The sequence below is a fragment of the Microcebus murinus genome, chromosome 13 (assembly GCF_040939455.1).
Source record: "Microcebus murinus isolate Inina chromosome 13, M.murinus_Inina_mat1.0, whole genome shotgun sequence".
Taxonomy (NCBI): Eukaryota; Metazoa; Chordata; class Mammalia; order Primates; family Cheirogaleidae; genus Microcebus; species Microcebus murinus.
The window spans coordinates 2,525,994-2,541,309 of record NC_134116.1 but is presented as its reverse complement, the minus strand read 5'-3'; the positions used below and the strand labels follow the sequence as shown (position 1 = coordinate 2,541,309).

General features: G+C 50.7%; 2 protein-coding genes across 26 annotated transcripts in view; one reads left to right on the top strand and one right to left on the bottom strand.

The window, feature by feature from the left end:
- Positions 1-308: 308 nt before the first annotated feature.
- ZNF692 (zinc finger protein 692) overlaps positions 309-15,316 on the bottom strand; it is a 19,190-nt gene continuing 4,182 nt past the window's right edge. For 19 of the 24 annotated variants that reach the window (XM_076009244.1, XM_076009257.1, XM_076009250.1 and 16 more), the window contains 3 exons: positions 13,686-13,800; positions 10,025-10,124; positions 7,907-8,201 (listed from right to left, as the gene is read on the bottom strand). In XM_076009244.1, the coding sequence (XP_075865359.1) occupies positions 7,907-8,201; positions 10,025-10,124; positions 13,686-13,800 (510 nt within the window). Of the gene's footprint in view, positions 5,440-7,906; positions 8,202-8,988; positions 9,857-10,024; positions 10,125-13,685; positions 13,801-15,316 lie in introns of those variants that run through there. The other 5 variants (XM_012754540.3, XM_076009260.1, XR_012922401.1 and 2 more) reach the window with 4 other exon arrangements.
- On the top strand, positions 4,849-8,857 carry ZNF672 (zinc finger protein 672). 2 transcript variants are annotated; one of them, XM_012754554.3, is made up of 2 exons: positions 4,849-4,951; positions 6,304-8,857. In XM_012754554.3, exon 2 carries the CDS (start codon positions 6,553-6,555, stop codon positions 7,933-7,935), a length of 1,383 nt encoding a protein of 460 aa, XP_012610008.3. In that variant the 5' UTR covers positions 4,849-4,951; positions 6,304-6,552; the 3' UTR covers positions 7,936-8,857. The 2 variants fall into 2 exon arrangements, with proteins under 2 accessions (XP_012610008.3, XP_075865376.1); XM_076009261.1 differs by having other exon boundaries at positions 4,853-4,951; positions 6,308-8,857.

Below are 15,316 nucleotides of genomic sequence, written 5' to 3'. Positions count from 1 at the left end.
GCTTCCTCTTCCAGAAACCTTACCTTTGGGTGAACCGAATTCCGGACTAATATGCCATTTTAGAAATGCATTGTGTATGCCTGATGAATGAGTGGTCAGTTAGGAAAAAAGGCATTGAGTACCTATGTGTGTCCAACTCCTTGCTACGCCCAGGGAGGGTGCAAAAGACCTTAACATCCTTTTTATCCCTGATCTGGAATGCTCTAGCCACTGAGTTTTACCCATGTGTCAAAGGGACAGAGGATAAACTCCATGTATGTTCTCTCCCGACCTACATCCATACCTTTTCCATACTTCACAGGAAAATATTTGTGAAACCAAAACTTCCAGAAGAATGTATTTAGATCCTGATCAGAGTTGAGCCCATGGGGTGGGAGCGAGCTGTCCTATTTCCACCAGCTCCTTAAACATGCCAGACTGGATCTGAAGCTGGAAGAAGCAACTTCTTTTGAAGTACTGGACCTTGTTTCTGCTATGGGGGAGAAGAAAGCAAGGTGTTTATTCTGGTGCTTTGAATTCCATTCCCCATCCTCACCTCCTAGAGTAGGGCTTAAATCTTTCCAGAGTGTATGGGAATCAGTGTTTCTGTTACTTTTTTTTTTTTAAGATTCTGTCTTAGAATCTCGCACTGTTGCCTGGGATGGAGTGCAGTGGTGCCATCACAGCTCACTGCTACATCAAACTCTGGGCTCAAGCGCGCGGTCTTCTGCATCAGCCTCCTGAGTAGCTGGGACTATTAGTGTGCACCACCATGCCTAATTTTTTCTATTTTTCACAGAGAAGGGGTCTCACTCTTGCTCAGGCTGGTCTTGAATTCTTGATATCCTCCCACCTTAGCCTCCCAGAGTGCTAAGATTACAGGGGTGAGTTACTACTGCATCTGGCCTGTTACTTTTACTGATTGATTCAGAATAAAGCTGAGTAATGGCATGAGAGGGGACATGTAGGGTGGTAGGGGGAGCCTTTTAGAGACAGCATCATTTGAGAAAGTCCTGAGTAAAGGAGGGAAAGAGCTTTCTCGGTGGAAGGACTTGGAGTGGAAAGGCCCCAGGGTAGACTCCTCAGGGCCAGGGAAATTTTTCTACTCCATACCCTTCCCGAGTGGGGAGTAGATGATTTGTTTCTATCTGGTCTGGATTTCAAGATGTCTTGGGGTGACACAATTCTGGAGACAAGAGCATCACTCAGCTCTCAAGGGACAAGGATTCAAGGAGAAGGGAGCAGAAGAATCACCTCTCCTGATACAGCTACCCCCAGTTCCTGCCTACTCTTCTAATAGAGATAGTTCTGTTTCCTGGGCCAGGGCCTAAGATTGACACAGTGTGCACAGACTAATCCCCAGGGCCCCAAGCAGTGGTCCCTGGGGCCAGCATTCCTCCCCTTTGGACCCTGGCTACTCAGTACTTCCCACTGAACCACATAGCCAGGCCTGGCCCTGTTGCTCAGTGAGCTGGGGCCTCTGGGAAGGGGTGGGGACTGCCCGGAGAGAGTGAGAGGCTACCAGGCTTGCTGCCTCCTCCTGTCCTCAGATCCGCCTGTGCACTTGTGCTGGACAACCCACATGGGAAACTCAGGTCACATGGGGGTAAATGATAACACCCACCTTAAAGGACCAGTGGGAGGATGAAAGGGGGATGTACATACAAACATATGAGAATTGTCACATATTGATGCTAGTAGCAACTGAGATGGTTCCACCCACAGAGTAGCAGTGAGAGAAGGTGTTGCATAAGTCCAGACCCCAAGTCCCAACCAGGTGTAGATTGGCAGTACAGATATCTACTTTCCAAAAGAGCAGGTAGACTCCTCTGGAGGGGGTGGCTAGGGGCTGGGGTCTTGGGAAATGAAAAGAAGGGTCTCCTGCATGTTTACTAGGGCTCAGAGGGTCAGGGAGAGTGATCTACCTTTTCCCCACCAAAGCCCTCCAGGGGCTGTCAGGTGGGCCAGCCTCCCTTTGTATACTGTTCCAGAATTTGCAAAGGCTATTTGGACAAGCACTATCCAATAGAACTAAAATATGAACCACATTTGTAATTTTAGATTTTCTTAAAAAATGGGTAATATTTAATTTTTAACCTAATATATCCAAAATATTGTCATTTCAACATATAATCAACATTAAATATTAATTAAATATTTTACATTTTTTTAATACTAAGTCTTTAAAATGAGGAATGGACTAACCCTTACAACACATCTTAATTTGGACCAGCCACGTTTCAAGGGTTCAGTTGCCACTTATGAGTCTTGGCTACTATAGTGGACAGAACAGTTCTGAACAGTTCCCCATAGCACCATTCCCTGGTGCCCAGACTGGTTTTACCCAGCTGTGGCTTCAAGATGGAGGAATTCTAAGATGACTGCTTGCTTCTCGTGAATCACGACTTTCTGGGGTCTCTCATCACACCCCACAAATGCTGGCATGGCAGATTAGATAACCAGGGATGAAAAATCTCTCACAGTAGATTGTTAAAAAAATGTTCTAAATCCTGATTAATTCTAACACTCCTGATATATAATTTGTGACCAGTTAGATATAGTATGAAATACCTACAATATCCATTAAGACACAAAAAAATAGGCCGGGCCCAGTGGCTCACGCCTGTAATCCTAGCACTCTGGGAGGCCAAGGCGGGCAGATCGCTCAAGGTCAGGAGTTTGAAACCAGCCTGAGCAAGAGCAAGACCCCGTCTCTACTAAAACCAGAAAGAAATTAATTGGCCAACTAAAAATATATAGAAAAATTAACCAGGCATGGTGGCACATGCCTGTAGTCCCAGCTACTAGGCTGAGGCAGGATTGCTTGAGCCCAGGTGTTTGAGGCTGCTGTGAGCTAGGCTGACACCATGGCACTCTAGCCTGAGCAACAGAGTGAGACTCTGTCTCCAAAAAAAAAAAAGAAACAAAAAATAAAGTGATATATGAAACTCAGAAGTTTATCTTGAATCTATTTTAAATGTTAATTTTTCCATTAGCTTACCTTACTTAGTACTTGTTTTTTGTAAGCATTAAGTGTGTGAAAGGTACTTCAATGGTTGGGATTTTCACTAATTCACATAATTATTGCCTTCATTCTTTCCAAGCTTTCCTATACTTATTTTTTTCCAAAGTAAAATAAAGTTGGTGGTATAACAACTTCAAAACTCACATTAGGCCGGGCGCGGTGGCTCACGCCTGTAATCCTAGCTCTCTGGGAGGCCGAGGCGGGCGGATTGCTCGAGGTCAGGAGTTCGAAACCAGCCTGAGCAAGAGCGAGACCCCGTCTCTACTATAAATAGAAAGAAATTAATTGGCCAACTAATATATACAAAAAATTAGCTGGGCATGGTGGCGAATGCCTGTAGTCCCAGCTACTTGGGAGGCTGAGGCAGGAGGATTGCTTGAGCCAGGAGTTTGAGGTTGCTGTGAGCTAGGCTGACGCCACGGCACTCACTCTAGCCTGGGCAACAAAGCGAGACTCTGTCTCAAAAAAAAAAAAAAAAAAAAAACTCACATTAAATCAGGAGAGTGAGTAGGACAGCCTAGATATCACTGTTTATTGGCCCATAATTACTTTTTCTTTCAGGTTTCCACCTCAGTCACAGAACCTTTTTGCTGCCAGGGCAAGCTCCAGCATGAGGTGAGAAAGAGAAGAGAGACTTGAAGGGCCCAGCCTGACATTCAAGCACCATACCTGCATCCTAGTCAGAGTCTCTCTTACCCCTACCCATAATGGGAGGAAGTAGTATCTTTGTTTAGGTGCCATTTATGTGTGTATGTTCATGTTTGTGCATTTGTCTTAACCTTCCTTGGGCATATGCCCTGGGACAGTGGCCTGTGGGAGGGTGAGCGCCCAGAAACATGGTCTCCAGACACCCCCAGAGGAGGTGGAACACTCACTGGGGAATAAGCATTACTTTCTCAGGCAGTTGGGATCAGCCACTGAGTCTCCAGGAAAGGTTTTATTCTCATAGGGACAAACATTCCTGTGAACTGATGTCCAACTGAAATGAGCAGCCCAAGTGTCTGGGCTGAAGGTTTCATCTGGAGGAACCAAGGGACTCCCTCTAAAATCTGCTCTTGAGTCTGCAGAAGCACTCCTGTCCCTGCTTGCAGATTTTGCTTAAAAATCATCCTCTTTGAATAATGTCTGGGATTTAGACAAAAAAACAAAAATAGAGTGCTATCACAGATGAAATAAGAATGGCAAAATAGTGAGTGATTTGATACTATTCTCCCTAGTTTAGTCTTTTATATTTGAAAATGTCCCTTAAAAAACACCCTCCTCGGCCAGGTGTGGTGGCTCACGCCTGTAATCCTAGCACTCTGGGAGGCCAGGGCGGGAGGATTGCTCGAAGTCAGGAGTTTGAGACCAGCCTGAGCAAGAGCAAGAACCTGTCTATACTAAAGATAGAAAGAAATCAATTGGCCAACTAAAAATATATAGAAAAAATTAACCAGGCATGATGTCATATGACTGTTGTCCCAGCTACTAGGGAGGCTGAGGCAGGAGGATTGCTTGAGCCCAGGAGTTTGAGGTTGCTGTGAGCTAGGCTGATGCCACAGCACTCTAGTACAGAGTGAGACGCTGTCTCAAACAAACAAACAAAAACAAAACACCCTCCTCCAAGAAACACTTTTCTCTCTCTCCCTATTTCTGTCCTACTCAGCTGAAATTCACATTTTCTGGCTGGGCAGAATGGCTCACACTTGTAATCTCAGCAGTTTAGGAAGCTGATACAGCAGCTCAGGATTTTGAGGCTGCAGTGAGCTATGATCACACTATTGCACTCCACCCTGGGCAAGAAAGTGAGACTCTGTCTCTAGAAAAAAAAAATAAATTCAGTTTCCCTCTTATTCACCCTACAGGACACAGCACATCTTGTTACAGAGGCACAAGAGGAAAGCATCCTTGCAGGCCATGTTTGCCCAGCGTGGAGGACAGCAGACTCTCCAGAGCCCACTCCTGCAGGTTTGCCGTTCTCAAGGCTTTTCCCACTCATCCCTATTTGCATCCAAAAGATGAGGATCCTGACTATGGGGGTATTTTATAGCTAAATTTTTGAGTATTTATGGTGAGAATTCATCTGCTAATAAGAAAATGCTGACCATTTTGCTTCCTCTCCCCCATCTGTTAGGTGACAGGGGCTCTAACAACTATATCTAATCTCCACTGTCCCACTCACTGAATTGGGCTGGGGACAGATCCATGGACCTTGAGGGAAGTAGTCACTGGTGAGGCCATACAGATGAGGAGGGCGTCAACATTTTTACTCTTAACGAGAGGGCATTTGAGGTTCTGTGCACATACTACAAAGGCAGACCCTGCTCCCAGTCAGCTGCCTGGAGTAACTTGTCAGAAGGATTCAAGGATACTACTTGAGATAAACAAGATAGCAGAGTAGATCTGGTCTTCATAAAGGAGTTTCTCTGCCAGTCCAGATACTCAGATCCTTGGGGCTAGAGCAGTGAAGAAAGTATGCGAATGTTAGCAAACAATTTGGATACCCTGAGCATTAGGAACGATGTCCCTTCCTTTCCCTAGCCCTTCCCAAAAATGTGAAAGGCAATTCTTGGATACTGCTAGCAACTTCAGATGATAGTTTTTTGTGAATTACGTACAGTTGAACGGCTTTTGATAATTCACCAAATGGGTCTTTGGTTGCTTTCTCAACTTTAGGGCTGTGTACTGGTATGGGGTAATTGTTTATCTGGTGTTGTCCAAAGCCAAAGAACAATATTTTGGGGTTTTACAAACATCTTTGTTTTCCCAGGCCCCAGCCCTTCAGTGACGCCATAGTCTGAGCCTTTCGCCCAGACTCTTGCGGCCCCCACCATCCCACCACCACCCCCTCCCCCCGCCTGTTTGTGCTTCATCGCATTGCCCTTTTTATCCTCTAGCCCAAGTCTGGCTGGGTTCTCAATAGCGACTCAGGAAACCTGGGAGTTAGAAAGTGGCGTTTGTCTAAGCCCAGGGATGTCTTCTCACTGACCCATCCCTCCTTGGTCATTTCCTAATGCATTCCCAGGTGGGGGTCCCCAGTCTATGGCCAGAAAACAGGCTGGGCACTCCCTTCCCTCCCAAGCAGTGTTGGTGTTTCCCACGCTGAATGTAAGCTCCCCTCTGGATCCATTCCTGCCTTGTTCTCCAGGACACCTGCAGTCTGTGCTCCTGCCCTTGCAGGTAGTAGGTACAAAGACACCCCCTATCTATTACTGGGACTCCTATGGCTTTGCTTCATCTTGGAGAAGGGAATCCAGAGATGGACTACTTGAGTAAGTCAGAGGAAATAGGGAGTTCACTTTCTTCCTTCCTTCCCTAAGACAGAGCTGCTGCAGCTGTTGCTGAGACTCACAGTGCAGGGTGAACCTGGCCACAGCCCGCCTCTGGAACAGCTGTAACGTCTGCCTATGAGAGAAGAAATCCTGGAAGCCAGACCAGTTTTCAGGGCTTCTCCCTTTTCTCTGTTACCTTTCCCTTTACAGTCTTTAAGAAAAGTAAACATTAGCAGCAGTGGGAGGAGGTGGCCCCCAAAGTGTGAGTGGCACACTTCCCTGTGAGCCGCCCTCACCATGTTCTCCGCACCGGGGGCGGTGACGTCAGGAAGGCCCTACGCGTGCAGCGAGTGCGGCAAGAGTTTCCGCTACAGCTCCGTGCTGCTGCGGCACGAGCGTGCCCACGTCGGCGACGGCAGCGTCCACTGCCTGGAGTGTGGCGAGCGCTGCGCGCGGGCTGCCGACCTCCGGGCGCACAGGCGCACGCATGCGGGCCAGACCCTCTACATCTGCGGCGAGTGCGGCCTGAGCTTCAGCCACAGCGGCCGCCTGGACCTACACATGGGCATTCATCGGTGTCTGCGCAGCCGCACCTGCCTCTGCCGCATATGTGGCCGCCACCTCCCACACCTCCTGGCGCTACTAGTGCACCGGCGTCACCGACACCCGCCCGAACGGCCCCGCCGCTGCCCGCTGTGCGCCCGCGCCTTCCGACAGAGCGCGCTGGCATTCCACCAGGCGCGGGCGCACGCCCCGGGGACACCCTCCGCCCCTGCCGACCCGCCCCACCGCTGCAAACAGTGCCCACGGGCCTTCCGCAGCAGCACAGGGCTGCGGAGTCACGCGCGTGTCCACATGGTCCAGAGCCCCACACGCCAGCTACCCCTTGAGCCGGACACACACCAGTGTGGCGTGTGTGGCAAGAGCTTCAGCAAGAGCTCAACGCTAACGCGACACCTGCAGACGCACTCGGGGGAGAAACCCTTCAAGTGTCCAGCGTGCGGCAAGGGCTTCTTGGAGAGTGCCACGCTGGTGCGCCACCAGCGCACGCACACGGGAGAGAAGCCGTATGCATGCGGCGACTGCGGACGCTGCTTCAGCGAGAGCTCCACATTACTGCGCCATCGGCGCAGCCACCAGGGGGAGCGGCCACACGCGTGCGCCACTTGTGGCAAGGGCTTCGGGCAGCGCTCTGACCTGGTGGTGCACCAGCGCATCCACACTGGTGAGAAGCCCTTCCCGTGCCCCGAGTGCAGCCGCCGCTTCAGCGACCGCTCGGACCTCACCAAGCACCGGCGCACGCACACGGGCGAGAAGCCCTACCGCTGTGAACTGTGCGGCAAGCGGTTCACGTGCGTGTCCAACCTCAACGTGCATCGACGCAACCATGCTGGCCACAAGCCACACAAATGCCCCGAGTGTGGCAAGGCCTTCAGCGTCGCCTCCAAGCTCGCACTACATCGCAAGACGCACCTGGGCGAGCGGCCAGCGAAGTGTGCCGAGTGTGGCAAATGCTTCAGCCACAGCCGTTCGCTGTCCCAGCATCAGCGGGCCCATACACGTGCCCGTACCGCTGCTGCCGCCACCCAGGCCGCAGCGGGGGCTGCCCTCGTCTTCGCTGGGCCAACTGAACAGGAAAAGCCAGGGCTCTTTATGTCCCAGTTGAGAGAGACTTGCTGAGGCGCTTCTCTGAAGGAGGTTGGGCAAACACCCACATCATGCCACAGAGACGGGGAGGTGGGATGGGGCAACTCGCAGATGCAAGTTTGGGAAAGGATAGTGTTGTGACCTGCGGCTTTTCTAGTTTCTGTTGGTGGTCCTTCACCTGCCGTGTCTCTTCACCCTCCCTGTCAGCTCTTGTCCCATCCTTAGTCCTTGCATTGTCCAGCTGGCTTCTCTTCCTCCTGAGTGTAGATGCAGGTACGTAGGGGGATTTCTCAGACTCCCTGTGTGCAAGAGCGCCCAGGTATTGATCTGTCCCATTACTGCTACCATGATCTCTGGTGTTTTCTTTGCCGTTTCTCTGCCTGTGTCCTGTCTTCTCTTGTCCCATCTCTTTATCCCAGCCTGCACCTCTCCTGTGTTTCTTCCCAATTCTTTCACTGTCCTGTCCCCTAATGATCACTGATTTGGCCAGTCACATGTCGCTGGCCCTGTGGTCATCTTGCCTCTTGGTTCCACCCATTAACCTTTCTCCCTCTGCTTCTGAGCCATGTAGGTGTGGAGGTGGGAGGTTATCAGGCAGGGAGGATGTATACACGCCTACCATGCCTGCCACCTGGCAGAGGGGGCCTGCCCATGTGAATGTGGACAGGTCCCTCAGCATGGCCATTCATCTGTCCCCAGGGCAGATCAAGGTGCCTCTCAGGACAGTGTTCTCCAGCCAGGTTGGGGACATTTGCCCTGAGACCCAGGCCAAAACCCCATGTCTACAGAGCTAGGCACCACCAAATGGAGCATCAGTATGTCTCCAAATCTAGCTTGGAGCCCTTGGGAAACAGATTCCACACAAGGGAGTGGGCAGGATTGAAAATCCCCCTGGAATTGGCCAACAACCTTTTTGCTTAAGGCTGGTGAAATAAAGAGTTGTTTGGGTTCTGGATGCTAAGAACTCCCTTTGTCAAGCCTAAGGCTGCTGTCTTGACAGACTTTGGGAGTGATTCAAGAGCCAGGTCCTGTTACAGTTCCAAAGTCTCGTGCCCCTTCCCAAGGCAGCTCAGTGATCTTGCATGTAGGACCTCGAGATTCTATACTAGAAGGCAAGACTTCGGGGCCGACAGGTTTGGCTTCCTCAACTATTGGCCAAGTACAAGATGGCCTAGGATCAGCATTTCTGCTCCAGCCTGTCTGCCTGGGTGACCCAGGACTCTCCAGACTGTCACAGCCTGCTCTACTTGAATGTGAGGGTGGGTGTCCTACTCCACAGGAAAGGGCTCAAAGTGCCAAAGTGAGCCTGGAAAGAAATTGGGCCCTCAGGGTCAGAGCAGGTAAGGGCCTCCAGAGGGAGGAACAGGGCCTGCACCTATGCTGCCTTCTAGCACATTCTAGCAGAGCCTGCTTTCAAAGAGCTCCAAGAGTCCTGCACTTCAGATGCCAAAATACTTGCTCTGCCCACACATGCCCACATAAAACACTGTTTATTCTGTCCTTTGGAAAGACTAAAGTAGTCCAGCTCCCCTAGATCCCAGTTTTGCCCCCAGCCTGTACTCCCCATCACCCTAGTTCCAGGGGACCACACATCTGGGCTCTCTCCTTGCTCCTTTTCTGTCCCTGGGGTCTGGCTCCCCAAAGCCAAAGCCACAAAAGAGCTTATTGCTGAGGGAGTAGGGTTGCAGCCTGAGGCGATAGAGAGGGCCGGGACCCCTTGGGCTCCGGGGCACAGATGCTGGGACAAGGCTCCAAAGGGCCACTGGGTGACTCTTGAGCAGGGAGCAGGGCCGGGTGACTTTTGCCACGGTGGGCTGCGACACTGTCTGGCTTCTCAAAGCACTTGCCGCAGAACTCACAGGGGAAGCGCAAGGCAGCCACTGTCTCTGCGTGCTTGCGCCGGTGCCAGTTCAGGGAAGCCTTCTGGCGGCAGGTGAACCCGCATATTTCACACCTGGAGCCAGGGACAGAGGGAAGGAAGAGGCCTCGGCCCATCTTGACTTCCCCAGGAGTTCCTTCTGCTTCCCACTGCCTGGGTGTCCTGCCTGCCTTGCTGACAGACCCCACTTCCTCCCCTCTGGCCTCTGGTCCCTGGCCCTCAGACCCCCACTCCCGCACTCACTGCAGGGGTTTTTCTCCAGTGTGGATGCGCCTGTGGATGACAAGGTTGCTGCTAGTGCGGAAAGACCGGGCGCAGAACTCACAGATGTAGTCCCGGGTGTCTGCAGGCACATGAAGGACACTCCAGTATCCATCCCCAGCCTGTGGCCCCTCCTCAGCCCACCCACCCACCATCCCCACAGGAGAGCACCAGTACTAGGTGTCAGGAGGCCTGGGTTCTAATTAGTTGTCCAAATCACAGAGCCTGTCTGGACCTCCTTCACCTGACAGGGTCATGACAATTGAGATATGAACACAGAGAATGTGATATCCAACCAAAAGACTCATTATTGTCACCCCACCCCTGCCCAAACCATTGAACTCCCAGTGGATGTGTACCTTCCCTCATCTGAGTCTCTAAGCTAGTTCTCTGCCATAGGAGACACAAAGAATAGAGAGGTGGGTCCTTATGTGTGGACTGAAGGTACCAGGCACAGCCAACAAGAAACCTGGAGTCAGGGACAGGAATTAAGAATGAAGTCCAAGGCCCAAGGACAGTCCCTAGCACCTGGAATCATTCACCCATTCTGTCTTGCCTATCCCACTGTCCCAGCCCCCATCAGTGGCCTGTGGAACTCTCTGTCTGTAGGTAGCCAGTCTCCTCTCCTCTTTCCCTGAACCTGTCTTCCCTACTAGTTCCAACAGCAACAGCCTGTTGCCCGTGGTCACTGCAGCACTAGCAGATCTTATAAGCTGCTGTGGTTTTTCTCCTACACCATCAGACCTCAGTGCCTACAGTAGAGAAGTTGTCTTTGCTTCTCATGGTGCCCTTTATACCTCCACCACCACCACCTCTCTGAAGACCCTGCCATCAGACTCCCCCCCAACACACACACTCTCACATCTGCAGCCTCTCATCCCTGGTCCCCATTACTCCTGGTCGATCCACACAGCTCTGGCTCCAGGCCCTCTACTCCTGTTTGCCACTACTCCTCCTGTTGCTTAGCCCCCAGCCTGCTGTTCCCTGACTCACTGACCTCATTCCCCACCACCCTCAGCCACCACTCCCAGGTCACACCCAAGCACAGCACCACCTTGGAAACTGCACTTTCAAGCATTCTTGTTCCAGCCAGGGCATCCTATCTTGGCCTGCTATAATAATCCCAGGGCCAGTGCACCGGCCCCACTGCTTTCCCTGCCCCCCCGTCCCCACTCAGGTCCATTTCCAAGGCTGTCTCTGTGGCTTTCCTTCACTCACACTACCAATCTGCCTGCCCCTCTCTCTCCCTCAGCTGTACCTGCTTGGTTAAAGCCCAACGCAGGATAAACACCATCCTTGGTCTTGCTCCAGGCCTGCCCGTGTGTGCCGAAGGGGTATAAACTCCCCCTTGGCCTCTCCTTTCATCTACAACCACAAGTTTTAAGGGGTTGCTCTGCATCTGCATTTTCATGGTCAGTTCATTCTTCTACTTTCTAGAATCCAGAAGACATTTCATATCACCTTCTCTTTTCACTGGCCTCCGACACCCCCACCCCACCATCCTCACTCAGCAATGCTCTCATTTTTAAGTCACCAAGAAGACAGAACGAACTGAAGAGAACACCACATCCTCTGCCCACCAAATCCATTAGACAACTTGCATCTGTGCCTACAAACGTAAATACTCAAACTGCACTCCTGGGGCTGCTCTCCGCCATGGCCCTTAACCACTTCGGTACGAGCGTCAACTATAGTCGACAGCCACGGATGAACTCGCACTGCCAAGTGTCAACTTTAGCCGACAGCCGTGATATGACTTTTCTAATTTTTCATTTATCAAAATAAAATTGTGAACATTTAAAAACAATGTAATGAAAACATATGTATGTGACCTATTCTGATTTACATTACAAGTAAAGCTGCCTGTAAAGTAAAACAAGCTTTCAGTGCTTTCAAGCTTTCCTCATCACACAAGAGCAAAACGGATTCGTTGTCAATGCACAGCACAAAAAACTATCGTGCAGACTGTGAGTGCCGGCTCTGGCCAAGGTTTTGAGGCCAGTGAGCACCTTACCGAAGTGGTTAAGAAGCACCCCATTTCATTTGAGGTCCCCCATCCCACCATCAGCCTTCCCTCTGTATGGAATCATTCTCACCTCTGTGCCCCAAACCCACAGGCTTTCAGCCAAGAACCATTTCTCTGCTCATCTTCACAGCAAAACCCCACAAAGAATTGTCCAGATTTACTGTCTCCACTTCCTCAGCTCCACTCTGTCATGAACCCACTTCATTTGTGGCAGTCACCCCCTTCCCCCATGGTTTGACTGCACCTCATCTGTGCCATCCTATCATCTGGTCATAGATGGCTTCCCCACTGCAACCTCTGGTGGCCTATTCTCATTCTCACCTTAATTGGCTTATGGTACTGGCACTGGTTCCTCCCTCCCCCTTGGAGTACCTTCTTCCCCCTATTCCTCAGATACACTCTTTACCTTCCTCACCGCCCACCTGGGCTGCCCTGCAATGGTGGGTGTGCTGCACGCAGACCTCTTCTCTACCTACCCTCACTCCTTCTGTGTAGGGACACTCCAGCCCCATGGCTCCAAGTAACACCCGTATGCTCATGACACACACATTTACATTTTTGCCCAACAATTCCCCTGCCGTGATTCCAGATTCAAATCTCCTGGGATTTCTAATTAGCATATTTCAAATCAAGTTTCCCTCTCCCCAAGTCCACTTCCCCCTTATTTTCAGGAAATCACATCTTCTGCCCAGTTGCTCAGGCTAGAATCCTCCAAGTCACCCCTGACTCCTCCCTGTCAGCCACACCATGAGTGGCCAGATTCCATCTTCCTGGCTCTAACTGCACACATGTAAGCCTCCAGCTACTTCTCACTGACTTGACTGCTACTAGCAAATCCAGGCTGCCATCACTGTCTGCATGCACATCTCTGTAGTCTCCTCACAGTTGAGCCCCTGGTTCTGTCCACCTGCAGTCCCCCTATTCTTTACACAGCAGCCACAGTGATTTTTTTCAAGTCAACCATGTCCCTCTGCTGCTCAAGACCCTATGATGATGCCCATCTCCCTTGAAGCAGGAGCCAAGCCATCCTGGGAGTGGTCTCAGAGGTCCCTACCACCTATGTGACCTCTCTTCCTTCCTTTCTCACCTCCTGGCCTCCTCCCTGTTCCTGGAACATGCTATGCAGACGCCACCTCAGGGCTTTCCCACACGTGCTGCCCGCAAACTATAGGGTACAGGTCTCCATTCCTCACTTCACTTAGGTCTTTGCTCAAACCATCTTCTCTTTCTACAACAGCAACTCCTCCCTCACACTCTCTTCCTTTCCCGATTTCACATCTCTTCCTAGCCCTATATCACTAGAGTGGACATCTCACAAGGGTTAGGCTGCCTGCTTTGTTCACTGCTGCACCGAGCATCTAGAACAGTCTCAAGCAAGTAGGTGCTCAAAACACAGGGAATACAGGATGAGTGAGTGAGAGTCATCCCTCAGAGGGAGGTGAAAGGCCCCAAAGACTGAGGTAATGGAACCCACAGAGCGAGAGGTGGCAGGACCCACACAGGGGAGAGTGAAGGGCCCCAGGGAGGAAGAGGTGAAGAGCCCCGCAGAGGAAAACGTGAAGAAATCCATGGAGGAGGAGGTGTACCCACGGAGGAAGGTGGAATTCTACCACTCACCACTGTGCAGCTTCATGTGCTCCTTCAAGTGTTTCTTAAAGTTGAAAGATTTCCCGCAGCCCAGCTCTGGGCAAGAGAAGGACTTCTGGTGGATGTGCTGGTACTTCTTGTGGTGCTAGGGGAAGAAATGGATGTCAGGGACAGAAGAGACAAAAGGATAGCTGCCTTCCCCAGGGACAGTGACTAAGCTGACCCGGCAGGCAGGCTCCTCTGCCCCCGTCTGTTCCCTGGGCCCCAGCAGTTTCCCCTCTCATGGCCCATTCATGTCATCCTGGCCCAGGTCCTCACCTATACCAGGAACACCACATCTATCCTGTCCTGACTAGTGAACTCTGCCCTCACCCTTTTCTGCTCTGGACCGCTATTATCTCACCTCCCTGTCACACCCTCACCCTGCAATGTCCTACAATGTTTTCTGTACAAAGTGCCCCTCTGGGTGACACTCCTGGTTCACGTACCCATGGATTAACTGTCTGCCAGAGAGGGGAAAGTAGTCTGGGTGATTGTGAATATCCTCTTTAGTGTCAGTATTAATATACAACACTATCGCCCAGACTATCTACTTTTTACTAATAACTCACTATAGGAATACATTTTTATATATGTATATACATATACACACACACATATATATACACATACATATACACACACATACATACATATATAGATAGATAGATAAATAAATGTATGATTTTCTTTTAAATCTGCTTTGGAAAAACACACACACAGCCTCTCAACTTAAAATACTTTTTTTTAAGGTAATAGGTTCTTCAATCTTAATTCTCTAATGCAGAAGAAGTATTTCTTTTTATTTAACCTAATTTGCTATGCTGGCTCACTAAATTGCATGAGCTGTCCCCTTTTTCATAATCCCATTTTTCCATAGTTAAATCTCTGGGGGCTGCCTCAGTCTCCTCCAGTGTGTTCGATTTGCCCCTGCCAAATGCTCTTCTCAGCCCAGAGCTTCACTGTCTGTCACTCCAGGACTTGATTCCTTTCTGTGGTTTTCTGCAGGCGGCGCTGCCCCATGCTGTCCACTTGCACCTCCTCAGTTCTGTGGCCCTCCCCAGCCTCAGGACTTGCCCTGCCAAGGGCTCTAGCTCACTGAAAGGCTTGGGCCCTTCCTGCTCCATGCCTCAAATGTGTCATGCTGGGGACAGGACCATCTCCTCAAATGTGTCAGGCTGGGGACAGGACCATCTCCCAGGCCTTCCTGCTCTTGGACTACCCACTCAAGCTGGCATGGTGAGGCGGCCTGAGTGTGGACTCTGGAGCCACGCCACCAGGTTCAGAACCCTGGCACTGCCACACACTAGCTGAGGAGCCTTGGGCAATGCTTAACCTTTCTGTGCCTAAGTTTCTCTATCTGCAAAGTGGGAATAATATCAGCACCTACTCCATAGGGATACTGTGAGGATCAAGAGACTTAATACATGTCAAGTGCCTAGAATTGTCTTTAGCATCCCATGGGAGCCTGATGAATGCCATTATCATCTCCTTGGAGGGTCCACGCAACAAGCAGCAGCAGGCAGTGGCTCTGTGCACCTGAGGCTTGGTTCTCTGCCTCAACTACCAGTCGTTATTGGTTTAATGGTTATTTATTATAGGAAAGCTCTGCATGTCCACTC

Coding starts and splice junctions, on each gene's coding strand:
- ZNF672 (XM_012754554.3), top strand. CDS start 6,553: ATGTTCTCCGCACCGGGGGCGGTGACGTCAGGAAGGCCCTACGCGTGC.